The 15,203-nt window shown below is 52.6% G+C and overlaps 2 protein-coding genes across 2 annotated transcripts; one reads left to right on the plus strand and one right to left on the minus strand.

Annotated features, from left to right (window-relative positions):
• Window positions 1-2,393: 2,393 nt before the first annotated feature.
• Window positions 2,394-11,023, minus strand: CTU1 (cytosolic thiouridylase subunit 1). Its single transcript, XM_061386167.1, has 3 exons — window positions 10,679-11,023; window positions 6,904-7,448; window positions 2,394-4,633 (listed from the first exon to the last, which is right to left on the minus strand). The coding sequence occupies exons 2-3, from the start codon at window positions 7,409-7,411 to the stop codon at window positions 4,098-4,100; spliced, it is 1,044 nt and encodes a 347-aa protein (XP_061242151.1). The 5' UTR covers window positions 7,412-7,448; window positions 10,679-11,023; the 3' UTR covers window positions 2,394-4,097.
• A 1,256-nt stretch (window positions 11,024-12,279) lies between these two features.
• On the plus strand, window positions 12,280-13,947 carry LOC133229632 (small nuclear ribonucleoprotein Sm D1-like). The gene has a single exon (XM_061386218.1). The coding sequence runs from the start codon at window positions 13,044-13,046 to the stop codon at window positions 13,482-13,484; it is 441 nt and encodes a 146-aa protein (XP_061242202.1). The 5' UTR covers window positions 12,280-13,043; the 3' UTR covers window positions 13,485-13,947.
• The last annotated feature ends 1,256 nt before the right edge of the window (window positions 13,948-15,203 follow it).

Here is a 15,203-nt window from a genome sequence, read left to right on the forward strand (position 1 = left end):
AACAGGAGGCTTCCTGTGTGCTGTTTTGGATCTGTCAGGAATTCTCTGTTCCTTATTAATTCCTGAATATTCAGGAATTAGGTGGGGGGGGGTGGGGGCTGAGGAATCCAGGCATTTCCTTCGTTAGTTTTTCTATACGGTGATAAGTACACTCTTCCTTTTTATGAACCATATGGTAAAAGTGATTATTTACAACTCTCTCTCTCCTTAATAAGGATCGCCTATGTTTTGTAAGTCTGGAATTTTAATCTTTATCTTTGCTGAGAATAACTACAGTACATATGCCCACACCATGTTGATTAAAACACATTTGCTCCATCAGAACTCTAGTCCCCGTGTCTTTCTTTCTTTCTCTCACTCTCTCTCTCTCTCTCTCTCTCAGGCTGATCCCCTGGAGCACAGAGGCTCTCTGAGTTCACTTTCCTGCCCGGGCTTCTGAGACCCTCTCGAGAAGGCGCTCTGTGCCTTCACCCCATCGAGAGGGCGCCTGAGGCCTCCATGAACAATAAAGCCCCGTGCAGGGGCTTTATTGGCTTTCTGCGTAAACCAAGGAATATCAGCCTTTTTCTTTCTCCTTTACTTTCTTATCGGTTGACTCCAGACCACCAGGTTCCAGTCCATTATAAGACCTCAACATGGTCCCATCACTTTATGGCAAATAGATGGGGAAACAGTGGCAGACTTTATTTTTAGGGGCTCCAAAATCACTGCAGATGGTAACTGCAGCCATGAAATTGAAAGATGCTTGCTCCTTGGAAGAAAAGTTATGACTCACCTAGACAGCATATTAAAAAGCAGAGACACTCCTTTGCCAACAAAGGTCCGTTTAGTCAAGGCTATGGTTTTTCTAGTAGTCATGAATGGATGTGAGAGTTGGACCATAAAGAAAGCTGAGCACCGAAGAATTAATGCTTTGGAACTGTGGTGTTGGAGAAGAATCTTGAGAGTCCCTTGGACAGTCCTTCCCTTCATTGGAAGGACTGATGCTGAAGGTTAAACTTCAATACTTTGGCCACCTAATGTGAAAAACTGACTCATCTGAAAAGACCCTAATGATGGGAGGAGAAGGGGACGACAGAGGATGAGATGGTTGGATGGCATCACAGACTCCGGGAGCTGGTGATGGACAGGGACGTCTGGCCTATTGCAGTCCATGGGGTCGAAAAGAGTCGGACATGATTGAGTGACTGAACTGACACATTAAAATAGTAATATTTTGGATATCTGTTGTTGTTGTTCAGTTGCTAAGTCGTGTCTGACTCTTTGTGACCGCATGGACTGCATCACACCAGGCCTCCCTGTCCATCACCATCTCCCAGACTTTGCTCAAACTCATGTCCATTGAGTTGGTGATGCCATCCAACCATCTCATCCTCTGTCACCCCCCTTCTCCTCCTGCCCTCAATCTTTTCCAGCCTCAGGGTCTTTTCCAGTGAGTCAGCTCTTTACATCATGTGGGCATAGTATTGGAGCTTCAGCTTCAGCACCAGACCATCCAATGAATATTCAGGACTGATTTCCTTTAGGATGGGCTGGTTTGATCTTGCAGTCCAAGGGACTCTCAAGAGTCTCCAACACCACAGTTCAAAAATATCAGTTCTTCAGTGCTCAGCCTTCTTTATGGTCCAACTCTCACATCCATACATGACCACTGGAAAAACCATAGTTTTGACTCTATGGACCTATGTCAACAAAGTGATGTCTCTACTTTTTAATACACCGTAATAAAATATATTATTAACATTTCACCTGTTTCCTCCCCTCCTTAAAAATATGGCTACAGAAAATCTTTAAATTACATATATGGCTCATATTATTAATATATTTCTGTTGGTTAGTGTTGTTCTAAACTACAACAGAAGTCTAATCAACCACCCACCTCCTGATGTGAAGGGGGTAACTCGATTAAAGAAAAGTCCCTTGCCCAAAACCACAAGGTGAATCAGTGGCTGATCTGCAGCAAGGGCCCAAGTCCCCTGACTTCCAGCAGGCGGCACAGCAAAAAGGGTGAATAGCCCCAGCTTCTTCACTGATTTACGGCTTTGTGACCTTGGGAAGTCACTTCACATCTCTGAGCCCAAAATTCACCATTTGTAAAATTAGGGATCAAAACAATCTATCGTATCACTGAGCTTAACGCAAGGAAGGAGTGCTCCGCAAGGGCCTGGCAAACTAGAACTGGGAAATGGGCTCCTGCCTGAGCGAGACCTTGCAGGACCCACCCTGGCTACCACCGCATTTCAACTCTTGCTATTCTCCTCCCTGCCCGCTCTGCTCTGGTCACACCACCTGGCTGTTGTTTCCTGGACTTATCAACTTTATTCCCACCCTTGGGCTCTTGTATCAGCAGTTCCTTCTGCCTGGAAAGTTCTTTCCCAAGATGGCTTTATGATCTGCCTTCAGTCTTAGTTAACTCAGGATCTTTTGTTGCAGCCCAAAGACTCTCTAGTTGTGGTGGGTGGGCTCAGTAGTTGTGGTGCTGTGGTGTGGGTGTGTGGGGGGGTGGTTTAGCTGCCCCCTGACATGTGAGATCTTAGTTCCCACAAGAGGGATCAAACCTGTGTCTCCTGCATCGCAAGGCAGATTCTTAACCACTGGACCACCAGGACAGTCCCGATAGCTTTATGATTCACTCCTTTGCTTCACTCAGGTCTCTGCTCAAATGTGACCTCCTCAAAGAGGCCATGCCCTGACCCCTATGGACACTGGCACTCACTATCTCTCTCTCTAATCCTGCTTTATTTTTATTTGTTGTGTTAATCACTATCTGACATTATATATTCATTGACTTATTGTCTGTTTCTCCCAGACTGTGAACCTCATGGCAGCCGGGGGTTTTGTCTTTTGCTCACTGCAGTATTCCTAGCCCTTGGCACATGGGCCACAGATGAAGTGCTCAATACGTGTTTGTTGAACGAATAATTAACCTAATGGTCGATTAATTCACAGGGGACTCCAAGCATCTGTTCCCGGCCCTCCAGCCCAATCTAAATAGGAAAAGAGAGACCCAAAGAGTGTGGATGGCCAGAGGCCAGGACCCAGCAGCTGGGGTTTGGGAGACTCCCAATGTCCTGGGCTGGGCAGGGCAGGAGGAGAGATTCAGGAACGCTTCCAGGAGGCCCCTGGAGGATGTGAGCAGGAAGATGGGAAAGGAGGGCATTTCTAACAAAGGAGCAGCCCAGCAAAGCTTGGAGGTGGGACTGAGGACATCAAGCCTCCTCAGGAGTCAGGCAGGCAGTTTCTGAGCCTCACACCTATCTGGATTGGCAGGGCAGAAACCCCCAAATCGAGCGCCCCCTGGTGGCCAAATCTTAGTGTGAACAGCCAAGTCAGACATTTATTGAGCGCTTTATCAAACATTCACAACAATGCTTTGGTGGGAGGCCTTGATTCCATTTTCAGCGGAGCAAACGGAAGATTTGAGAGGTTAAGTCACTGACCCAAGCTCACCCAGCTCTGCCTCTAGAATCTGAAGTCTGGAGAGCCGCCCCAGTTGCTCTTCATCCATCAGAGATTCAGGAGGTAGTGGGAATAAGGACTAATTCCACCGTCTTGAAGAGCCTCAGGTGGGGCTCCAGAGAGGTGACCCCAGGCCAGTTATGGGCCTCGGGCTACAGCCAATGAGATCGTGGTGCGGGTGAAATGAGATGGCCCAGCGCCTGCAGTACACCCAGCGCTCACACAGAAACACCATGAGTGCTGTAACTGACATGTCCATCCACCGGTGTGGTTGTGCTTAGCCCACTACAGGCAAACACGATCATCAGGCGGGCAGTAGGCGATCGAGAGGGGTTAGGGCTATCTGAGCACGTCCAGAACCCCAAAGAGGTACAGGCAAGCCTGTACAGCAGCCCCCTAATTCCCACTCACTCAGGAATGGAGGTCGTTTAGTGCTCCCCTCTCTGAGACCTAGGAGTCCCCAGCCCCCAGCCCCAGGAGCCCAGAGCCCCAGCGTCTGCAGGATCGCAGGCAACAGGTTCCGTCTCTCTCCCAGCTGCACACGAAGCCCGGGCTCAGGTAACTCGGGTTCATTCCGTGTCATTTATAGGCAGCCCCGTGCCCCCACGGCGCTGGATCCCCGCGGGGAACTGGAGTCTCTAGAAGTCGGGGACCGGCTCGGAAGTCGGCGGTCGGGACGGCTGCGGCTCCCGTGGCGGCCCCTCCTCGTCCAGCCCCCGGCGGCCCTTGCCGATGGCCAGGCGGGGCCGGCCGCGGTTCAGGCCGTCCAGGAGCGCGCAGGCCTGGCAGAGCGCGCGGCTGGCCAGCGCCCCGCAGCGGGAGCAGGCGCCGGGCGGCGGGGGCCGCGCGGTCGGGGCCAGCGCCAGGCGCTCGGCCGAGTGCACCAGGTCCAGCACCGCCGACGGCCGCGCCGCCTCCAGCATCTTGAGCAGGTCGCGCGCGTGGCCGCGGAAGGCCTCGGGCGCGTACACGCACTCCTCGGAGAAGTAGTCCAGGCGGCGGAAGTGCGCGTACAGCACCACCTCCTTCTGCGACGCCAGCTGCAGCGGGCGGCAGCGCGGCAGGGCGCCCCCCTCGCCCGGGGAGCCCAGGCCCCCGCCCCGCGCCAGCCGGCCCGCGTCGCCCCGCAGGAAGTTCATGAGCACCGTCTCCGCCATGTCGTCCGCGTTGTGTCCTGAGGGAGGGGAGACGGGAGCCGTGAGGAGGGGGCTGGGGCCGGTGGGGCCGCGGGAGGAGACCCCGGGGCATCGCGGGGCGGCCTGCGGGAGGCTGCGGGGGGACCCGGCGAGAAACAAGAGGGCGACGCACCCAGGCTCCTGTGGAGCAACGCGGGGTAACTTACTTATCCCCCACTTATCGCAGACCAAGCCCTCTGCTAGCAGTGAAAGTCCTTTAGGCTACAACTATCATTTCAGAGCTTCCCTGGTGGCACAGAAGGTAAAGAATCTGCATGCAGTGCGGGAGACCTGGGTTTGATCCCTGGGTCGGGAAGACTGTCATTTCAGTCTCAATTAAAAGTGTACTAAAGGGAATTAATTCCCTGGTGGTCCAGTAGTTAGGACCCTGTGCTTTGGATGCTGAGAGACCAGGTTCAATCGTTAGTTGGAGAACCAAAATCCCATAAGGCCAAAATACCCCCTCCCCCGCCCCCCCCCCCGCCCCCCGCCGCCACCACCACCAACAAAAAAATGTACTTCAGACTACACGGAAGTCATTTAATGGAGGTGGGAAAGAGGACTGTTGTAGTAAGCAGAATCCCCCACCCCCCCAACCTGAAAATATATTGGGTCCCATGGTGAAAGAGATAAAGATTGCATATAGAATGAGGGTTACTAATCAGCCTAGCTGAGCCAAGTGGGCCCCAGGGTAATGACAGGGGTCCTTAAAGTTAAAGAGTCAGGATGGAAGATGTGGGAACACAAGCAAGGTCAGACCATGCAAGATGAGGACTCAGCTGCTGGCTTTGAAGCTGGAAGAAGGAGGCCTCCAAGAGGTAGCCTCTAAAAACTGGAAGAGGCAAGAAAATGGACTTTCCAGTAGATTCTTCAGAGGAATGCCAACCAGTGAGACCTCTGCCTGAACTTTAATCTCCAGATCTAACCTAATGCATTTGTGTGTGTGTTTTTTTTTGTGTGTGTGTGTGTTGTTTTAAGCCACTCAATTTGTGGTGATTTGTTACAGCAGCCATAGAAAACTCATAGTAGTTGACAGAAGTGCCTTTGATGGCACAGACTGCAATGTTTTTGTGTTGTCTTTGTTTAGAGGGACCAGGGAGAAAGCAAGGGAATATTTACACAGCATTAAAAAAAAAAGCACTGGTTCTGACAACCATGGTTGCTCACCTGGACCACCCACAGCTGCCACCCTCCAAGCTCATGTCCTTTGCTCCGCCCTTGCCTCTCCAACCCAGGCGCCTCACCCCTGCTCTACTGTGCTTTTCAGAGCCTTTGTCAGCCATTTCCCCATTGCTCAAAGGATCAGATGTTAACGCCTCACCATCAAAAGGGGAAAGTGGATCTGAACTCCACCCACTGCTCTGGTCTTCCTGGGGCCCCTCAGACTGGCCCGGGCACAGATGGTTCCCTCTGCCTGGAACAACCTCCACCCCCCTCAAACATCACTCCTCTTCACCTCCTCACCCAGAGCCCCCGGATCTCAAAAGCCCTCCCTCATCCCCTCTCTCCACACCATAAGGTCCTCTTTTTGCTCCATGTAATTTTTCCCAGTAGCATTTATGACCGTTTATCATTTTATATTTGGACTGTGCAAAGGTGCGGGCTTAGGTCTGTCCCGGGCATTGCTGTATTCTCAGCCACAGCCCGATGAGGATGTGAGCGTATTTAATATAAATGTGTGTAGTGCCTACTCTATATATTAATAACAGCTTGGAGCTGGCATTTAGTAGAAACCCGGTGGTTGTCTGTTGAAGGAATGGATGAGAGCGAGAGAAGAAAAGAGAGTTATGGAAAAGAAGAGGTGCCAACAAGAAAAAGAAGTTACGAGGCAGAGAGATACTTTCCAGCGATAGAGATGGATTCTGAACAGAGAGAGCTGGGGGCCATGAGACCAAGAGTTTTAGAGACGATTACAGATAAGTAAAGACTCAAAGACCTAATACCCAGAGACTAACTTCTGCCACTCGCTTCTCCCACCTCCCACCCTCCTTGTCAAGCTGTGCAGACCAAGAGAGCGGCCAAGACTCAAAGTCTTTGTGATGCCCAGCCCATCCTGTTTCCTCCCGCCCGCACCACCCTGGCAGTAACCTGTACTTTCAGGCCCCATGCTGGAGCATGCGCACATCCCCTTCTCCGTGTTCGGTGCTTTCCTCTAGGCCATTCATAGTCTCCATTACCACTTGGGCACGCACTGCAGCGCCCTTACGGTGCCCTATCCCGCGCATGCGCCCCTCCCACCATGCCCCCTCTGGGTCGCGCCTGCGCTCACCGGTCACGACGTGCGTGGCTCCCACGAGGCGTGCCCCTTCCTCCAGCGCGCGGCGCCGCAGCACCCCGCAGAAGGTGCAACAGGCGCGGCTGCGGCCAGAGCCGGCCGTGCTGCGGGCCACAGCGTCCATCGTCCAGCCCCCGAAGAGGTCAGCGTAGGCCATGACGGTGAGCGGGAGCTCCCAGCGCGCCGCCTGCCGCCGGACAGCCGCCAGCGCCGCGTCCCGGTAGCCGCCGATGCCCTCGTCTACCGCCACGAGGTGCAGCGAGATGCCCAGGCGCGGGGCCAGCTCGCGCAACACGTGCGCCAGCACCGTGGAGTCCTTGCCGCCTGAGGCGCCCACGGCCACCACGGCGCCAGGCGGCAGCAGGCGGCCCGCGACGACCGTGTGCAGCACCTCGGCCTCGAAGGTGGTGCAGAAGCAGGCGCCGCACAGCGCCTGGCCCGAGCGCGGACGGCGGAGGGCGGCGCGCGCCTTGTGGCAAGAGGCGCACTGCGGGGCAGGCATCGTGGGGTCCTGGAGAGGCGGGAGGGGTCGGCTTCTCCTGGATGGGTGGAGAGGGGAGGCGGGTTACACGTGGATTCCGGATTACGGGTCGTTGCTTACAGAGGGTAGTGTCCCTGCCGAGAATAGTGGGGACCAGGTAGGCTTCTTCCAGAGTAGTTGTAGTAGTTAGTAGTTTAGTCGATAAGTCGTGTCCGACTCTTGCGACCCCTTGGACAGGAGCTGCCAGGCTCCTGTCCATGGGATTCTCCAGGCAAGAATACTGGAGTGGGTTGCCATTTCCTTCTCCATCTTCCAGAGTAAGGGAGGGTTATATGTATACAGTTGACCCCTTAACAACACGAGGATTGGGAGTACAACCAAATTCCACATAACTTTGCAGTCGGCCTTCCATATCTTCCCTGTTCCAAGTCCAAGGATTCAACTAAACTGCGGATGGTGTAGTATTGTATGTATTTATTGGAAAAAAAAAAAAAGTCTGAGTCTCAGTGGAGCAGTTCAAACTCATGTTGTTCAAGGGTCAACTGTTTGACTCTTGAAGGTTTAAGGAGGCTAGTGCCTCCAGGAAGGCTTCTTGGATTACACCCATTACACACCAAGGAGAGAGAAGTAGCTGGTTGGGGGTGAAGGGTGGAGGGGAGAGGGAGAGATAGGCAAGTTAGGTTGGATTCTGTTTGGAGGGATGGAGGTGCATATTAAGGACCCGTTTCACAGTCTCCGGGGAAGCCACCCCTCTTACAACCCTGATCAGAAGGACAGGTCACTGACCTGGGCTTCCAGGGCTGCTCAGAGAGCTTGGGAAGGGTCAGTGATCTAAGAACAGAAGGAGGCAAGGGGACTGCCAGCAGTTCTGTTAGGGGAATGGGGATAAACAGGAAAGACCAACTGAATTTCACTTTGGTGGGGGTGGGATGCTGTCTCTAGGAATGGGTCCCGACTGTATCCTCTGAAAGGCAGGGCAGTCATCTCAGAATCTCCTGCAAGCTTCTGTGGCCTTATCAAGAGATGGATCAGCCCATCTTTGACTCCTTCTGTTCCCCCCACCTCATTCCTCCCCACCCAGCCACAATTCCCTCCCTTCTTGGACCCACCTGCCAGGGGAACCCATAAGAACCCACCAGACTGAGTCCCTCCCCTCCAGGGCACCATCATCTCCGGGCTGGACTATCATAGTGCAGTAGCTTCTGAGCAGTTCATCCTGTTTCCAGGATTTCCCATAGAGTGTGGAATCATTTTATGTGACTCGCATGCTTACTGTCTATAACACCAGTTAGGTGCCAATGCAACTCAGCTGTCTGACAGGCATCGCAGAACCCAGATTCCTGATCCCCCTTCCCAAACCTGCTTCTCTCAGCTCTGTCCCTCCAGCTACTCAGGGCAGGAGCTTTGTGTCCCAGGACACTGGGCTGCTTTCTCCATCCCTCTTAACTCTCCCTGTAGGTGATTCCAAATTGCAATGTAAGGTCTCAACCTTTCCTCCAAATGCCCCACTGAGAATGTACCTGGGGCATGTCCTCAAATCTCAAACCCCATACATCGAACTAGAATGGAGCAAATCCTGTTTGTAGCTTCAAAACAGACCCAGAAGCCCAGCACTCCTTAGCATCTCCACAGCTGCGACCCTGGTCTGAACCATGTCTCTCTGCTGGATACTGCAGGAGGCTCCTCCTTGGTCTCCCTCCCCTCCCCTCCTCTACACGCAAAATTGTCCACAAAACTGCCCAGGGTCTTCTCTACATCCTCCCATGCATCTCACCTCACCCCTGCCTCTGGCTTGATTCTCCCTCGCTCTCCTCATTTGCCTCCTGCTCAGCCTCTTTTGGAGAGGCACCTTCGTGGTTCCCAGGTCCTGCCCAACTCGTTTTCCTTGTGGGTGACTGAATCACGATGTCCATCAGGCTCGTCCTTCAAATGTCCCATTGAAGATACCCACCGGTTCTCCAGAATCCTAGGTACCCAAACTGACCAGTCCCCTGCTCCCCACGGAGAAACCTGTTCTTGCCCAGCTGTTCCCTGCTTGCTGAGAGTACCACATCTCCACCCAGCTCCTCCGTAGGACAGGACATAAAGTTACTCTGGACTCATCTCTCTTCTCCCCCTAAATCTACAGTCACTAGGGCCCAGGAACCTGCCTCCTGAATGAGGAAGACCCCACCAGGAAAGGAGTCTGCAGATTTTCAGTGGCTCATAGGCCATGAAACAGCTTTAATTTTAATTCTGAGAGAGATGGGAGTCATGGGAGGGTTCTGTGCAAAGGAGGCAAATGATCTGACTTAGGTTTTAAAAGTTTCCCTTTGGCTGCTGTATGGGGAACAGACTGTGGCAGGCAGGGAGGCCAGAGAGGAGGCTATGGTGATCGTCAGTGAGATGATGTTGGCCTGGACTGGGGTGCTGGCAGTGGCGATGACAAGAAAAGGTGGGGTTTTGGATCTATTTTGAAGGTAGGGTCCGTAGGACTTGCACAAGACTTGGATTGGGGTGGGATCATGAGAAAAGAGAGGAATGAAGAATGATTTGGAGGCTTGGGCCTGAGCACCTGGGAGGATGATGGGAACATTTAGTTGTGGAGGAGGCTGACTAGAATTCCATTTGGACACGTCAGATTTGAAACGTGTATTAAGCATCTTCCCCTCGAAAATTTTATAGACCCCAGGCTGGCTCAGGCGCCCCCTCTGGGGTCGCAGAGCCCCTTGTATGCCTCCATCCCAACCGGATCACGACGCTACCCTTCATGGTGACAGGCCTGTCACCCTTCCCCTGTCCTGTGAGCTCACTACAAGCAGGGAGGGACAGGGTCTGGCTCAGCCACCACTGACCCCCTGCCTTGCAAGGGATTTGGCAAAGGATCGGGGCTCAGTAAAGATCTGTATGCTGAGGGAATAAGCGCTCCCAGAAGGCGGGGCCCAGACCCCAAGTGAGATGCCTTCAGATCGCAGCTTTGTCAGAATGATGGGTAGTGTGTAACATCATTCTATCAAGACGGATTTCAGGACAGTGTAGGGACCTCCTGGACGTATCCAGTTGGGGGTGAGGGCAGGGAAATGGTCGAATTTCCCCGAGCCCACGCGGGGGAGAGGGGTGGGCGGGCCAGAGACAAGCTGGACCGCAGAGCCCACAGTGAGGATTCCGGTCAGTAGGCCTCTGGGATACAAGCATTGGGACGTCAGAGGCGAATGTTATCACCCCCGGAGAGTTCCTCAACCTTCGCACGGCACCGCAACAAAGAGCGGGCGCTCAGGGGCCGACCAGGTCCGGGAGGAAATAACTCACCTGAGTAGAACGCGGTGCTGGATCGTCCAAACTGCCTAACACGCGGAACTCCTGTACGGAAGTGGCTCCGAGACTACGACTCCCACAAGGGTTTGGGCGCTGTATTGCCTACGGCTCCCATAGCCCCACGCGACGGCTCCACCTGAAGCAGCGGTGGTTATTGAGGCCCTCGGCCTACAACTCCCAGCAGTCCCTGCGGCCCCTTATTTCAATCTGCCTACTACTCCCAAAATCCACTGCGCTGTTTCCTTCTGCGCCTGCGCATGGGCAAGGGACGCGGAGCGCGTACTGTTAACTAGGGTAGTGAGTTGTTACCGTGCCGGACGCTTAAAAGGCGAAGTGGCTGCATTCGATTATCTGCTTTTGTGGGATTACGATAGGCTTTTAGAAAGACTGTAGAGCACATTGGACTTCCTTGGTGGCTCAGACAGTAAAGCGTCTGCCTACAATGCGGGAGACCCGGTTTCAATCCCTGGGTGGGGAAGATGCCCTGGAGAAGGAAATGGCAACCCACTCCAGAACTCTTGCCTGGAAAATCCCATGGACGGAGGAGCCTGGTAGGCTACTGTCCATGGGGTCGCAAAGAGTCGGACACGACTGAGCGACTTCACTTTCACTTTGTTTCATAGAGCACATTATTTTTGCCCTTTGAGTTTGGGTCGCAGCCATGTGAATCTTGTCCTCCACATTTTATTGGTAAAAGCAGTAATGAGCTCAGTCCAGATTCAAGAGGAAGACGTAATAAATTTCGTTGTGTAATAAACGAAGTTTATTACTATTTTGCCTTAAGGAAGTGGTGGGATTGTTTGGAGCTCTTTGGAAACTAGTACCTACAGCTACTTATCTGTCTGTCAACTGCTCCCTCTATTTGATGAGGGGGATTAGCCCTTTCTGTCAGGCATGTTCAGAAAATGAAATGGGATCATATATGTTAAGGGATAGAACAAAGCTTTCACCTTACCCAGTGCTTGGACCAGTGTGTCAACAGCCTAGCGTTTTCCAAAAAACATTCCTGAGGGTGGCCAGAAGGTCAAGGAAGACGAACAGAGATCTTCTTTTCCCTGGAGTCCCTCCTCCCAGGTAGACCTGGCCCTTCCCGGCACGTCTGACATATTGTTGACCCTCCTGAATCCAGACCGAGGGTCCTTGTTCTTTGTGGTCAACCTCCCCTCCCCTTCCCCAAGGCTGCAGACATTCCGAGTCACCAATCAACTCCGAATCAGCACCACGGATAGCGGCATCGCCGTTTCCTAGGGATCCCCAGAAACCAGAGAGAACCCAAGGGGTGCAGAGGTGGGGTTGGTCACAGACAGAGCCCAGAGCTTGGTAGCTGGTGGAGGATCCCCAGCACAGTGGGAGAGTGAATGGGATTGGGAACATGGTACCTGAGCGTCCAGGGTCATCTGCAGAACTCACATCACTTGTGAGACCCTGAAAGTCCCCACTATGTCTGTTTGGCCTATTCCTCTCTGAGAACTCACCCTTTAGTCCAGAGAAGCAAGAGCCCCACCCATCACATGTCTTTGTTTCCCCGCCACAGGCACTTTCCCTGTCTCACTGGAATTGTCGGATGATCTGTCTCCCAACCAGATGTTGATTTTCTCAAGAGCAAGGGTTGAATCTTTACTAAAAACCTAAAGGTACAGTGTAGTTGGTTGGTGAGTGAATGAAATTTCTTCCCTCACCTCATGGTAAGAGTTGACAATTCTTCCCTCTCATATTAACATACACTTCCTATCACCCAGCCCAATGAACCCTAAGCTGTCAACTGATGAACTGACTTCCTGTGCAATTCACTTGCCCGCTCTGGACCTCAGTGTCTTCTTCAGCAAATTGAATAAGTGGGGTTAAAAGTCCTCCTAAACTCTGATGGCTTGTGGTCAAAAGTTCCTCTTTCACCCACCATTGGATTCTCGGTGACTTCCCTCTGTCTCTTCTCCGATTCTTCTGTTTTTGTTTGCAAATTAGGGACCACGGGAAACAGCCCTTCTGAGCACTGAGATACTATAACTGCCCCTGCTAGGAGACAGTGAGTCGGTCAGGATAGAGGGGGTCCAAGAAGGGGATGGGGCTGCAAGATGAGATATCAGCTGAAAAGGCAAGAGTTGATGATGGTGTGGGCATGCCCATGTATGCATATACCCTGCACCTTCCCTTCTCAGTGATCACAGCACCGACCCTACCCCAGGTTATGGGTAATGGTTCCACGAGAGGGGTGAGGGGTATAAGATGGGCAGATGCATGAAGCTGAATGGAAGAAAACAGATGCATTTTTTTTTCTCTTTATACCAAGTCTTAAGAAAAACAAGTGCAGGCCCAGAGAGTAAGTGTTTCCGGTCATTCATACGCCCAACCTCAGCTCTCGATGGTCGGATTTCGTGTACTATTGGGCCAAAAGGGTGACGGCACCGCTAGGATGAAGCGCGTGAGGTTTTTTATAAAATTGAGTCACGAAACTGTAACCATCGAATTAAAGAATGGAACACAGGTCCATGGAATAATCACAGGTGTAGATGTCAGTATGAATACACATCTTAGAGCAGTGAAAATGACCCTGAAGAACAGAGAACCTGTACAGCTGGAACCACTGAGTATTCGAGGAAATAGCATTCGGTATTTTATTCTGCCAGACAGCTTACCTCTGGATACACTACTCGTGGATGAGGAACGAAAGGTGAAGTCTAAGAAAAGGGAAGCTGTTGCAGGAAGAGGCCGAGGCCGAGGAAGAGGATGCGGCCGAGGCCGAGGCCGAGGAAGAGGATGCGGCCGAGGCCGAGGCAGAGGAAGAGGGGGTCCTAGGCGATAATGTCTCTCAAGACTACTATTTCAAAGTAGTGGGGCAGGAAGACAGATACATGACAGAGGAAGACTATGAGGCCAAGGCAGAGGAATGAGGAATGTGAAGTCCTAAGCGATAATGTTGCTGGAGCTTGCTGTTTCACAGGGGTGGATGTTCAAGTTTTTTGTACAGGCTTTGTTTGTTTGTAGCAGTTTTTAATAAAAATAAATGTAACACACACACACACACAAAGACAAACAAGTGCAAAGCTTAGTACCAAAGGCAGCATGCTCAGATTATAAAACTACAGAGAAAAGCAAGGAACCAGCTGGCATTAAAGTGAGGCTAGGGGCTTATTGGGGCTTTCCTAGTGGCTCAGAAATCAGGTAAAGAATCTGCCTGCAGTGCAGGAGATGTTCGTTCAATCCCTGGGTTGGGAAGAACCCCTGGAAAAGGGCATGGCAACCCACTCCAGTATTCTCGCCTGGAGAATCCCATGGACAGAAGAGCCTGGTGGGCTACAGTCCATGGGGTGGGAAAGAGTTGGACATGGCTGAGCTAACACTTTCCCTTTTTTTTCCACTTGGGGCTTATTGAGGGAAGTGGGTGTGCAGTGGGGAGGAGAAACAAGAAGGAGATTCCGAGGGGCCGTCAGCATTCTGTTTCTTGGATGGCACAGTGGTCATGGGGGCAGAGAAGGGGGAGGGACTACTGGGTTCATCCACAAGAGGGTCTCGGATCACTGAGGTGGGGCCCTGGGCTGGAAGCAGCCCTTTCCCACAGCCTGGGAGAGGTCTCTTTCCTACCTGTGCCATTTTCCTGGACAATGGTCACAGTCAAGTTCAGTGGAAAGTCTGTGACAGAGAGACATGGGGGACCCGTGTCAGTAGTGAGGCCTCAGTGGACGTGGGCCCTGTGTCCTCAGGAGCTGCATAAATGGGGAAAGGATGGGGCAGGGATCCTCCTGACCCCCTCCCAGGCCAAATTCTGGGACCTGTGTTCAAGGCCTGTGACCCCCGGTTATGGGTAATGGCTGCCCTCTGGACCCTGTCAGGGACCCGGGCGTCCTGGCCCAGCTCTCACAGGACACATTGAAGTGGACGATCCTCGCTGTGCTCACTTCGGCTCCAGGTGAGGTCACCTGACAGGGGAGCTTGGTGCCATGGGGTGAACACCAATGAGAGGGGGGGTCCTGGGGCCCAGGGAGGTGGCAGCAACTGATGTCCAGGAGACGATGGGGGGTGTGCCCACCTCACAGACCCAGGGCACAGGGCAGGTCAGGTTCCTGGGGTGGCCGGGCTCCAGCGTCTCAGAAATAAGGATGTGGGGTGTGTGGTTTAGGGCTGGTGAGGAGATGAGGAGATGGAGGAATTAAAAGCGGGGTTCGAGGTGTGACCCCCAGACAACCTCAGGCTTTGGTCCATCACCTCCCTTGGGCCCCCCTCCTGCTTTACCCCAACCCCCATTTCTGAAGGAGAGTCTCATTCATACTTTATAATATTGATTTTGTCCCCTACAAATTGGCACTTGCCATCTACCTCAACAAAGATCAAATCCTGAGCTGCTGTAGCTGCTGACCTTTGTTACCCCCTGAAGAGAGTTCAGGGTGGAGGTCAGGAATGAGGTATCTGTGTTGTGGGAAAAACTGGCAGGACAGGTCTTCAGACAGTTAGATATTTTCAGGAGATGATTTTATGAGCCCAATTCATGCATCTCCTTATGTCTAGAAAAGCACTCAATTCCTTC

The sequence above is a fragment of the Bos javanicus genome, chromosome 18 (genome assembly GCF_032452875.1).
Source record: "Bos javanicus breed banteng chromosome 18, ARS-OSU_banteng_1.0, whole genome shotgun sequence".
NCBI lineage: Eukaryota > Metazoa > Chordata > Mammalia > Artiodactyla > Bovidae > Bos > Bos javanicus.

Excerpts from the sequence above, each read along its gene's own strand:
- CTU1 (XM_061386167.1), bottom strand. The coding sequence starts at position 7,411 with ATGCCTGCCCCGCAGTGCGCCTCTTGCCACAAGGCGCGCGCCGCCCTC. Across the intron at positions 4,634-6,903 it reads AGCCACGCACGTCGTGACCG|GACACAACGCGGACGACATG; the intron begins GTGAGCGCAGGC and ends CCCCTCCCTCAG.
- LOC133229632 (XM_061386218.1), top strand. The coding sequence starts at position 13,044 with ATGGTCGGATTTCGTGTACTATTGGGCCAAAAGGGTGACGGCACCGCT.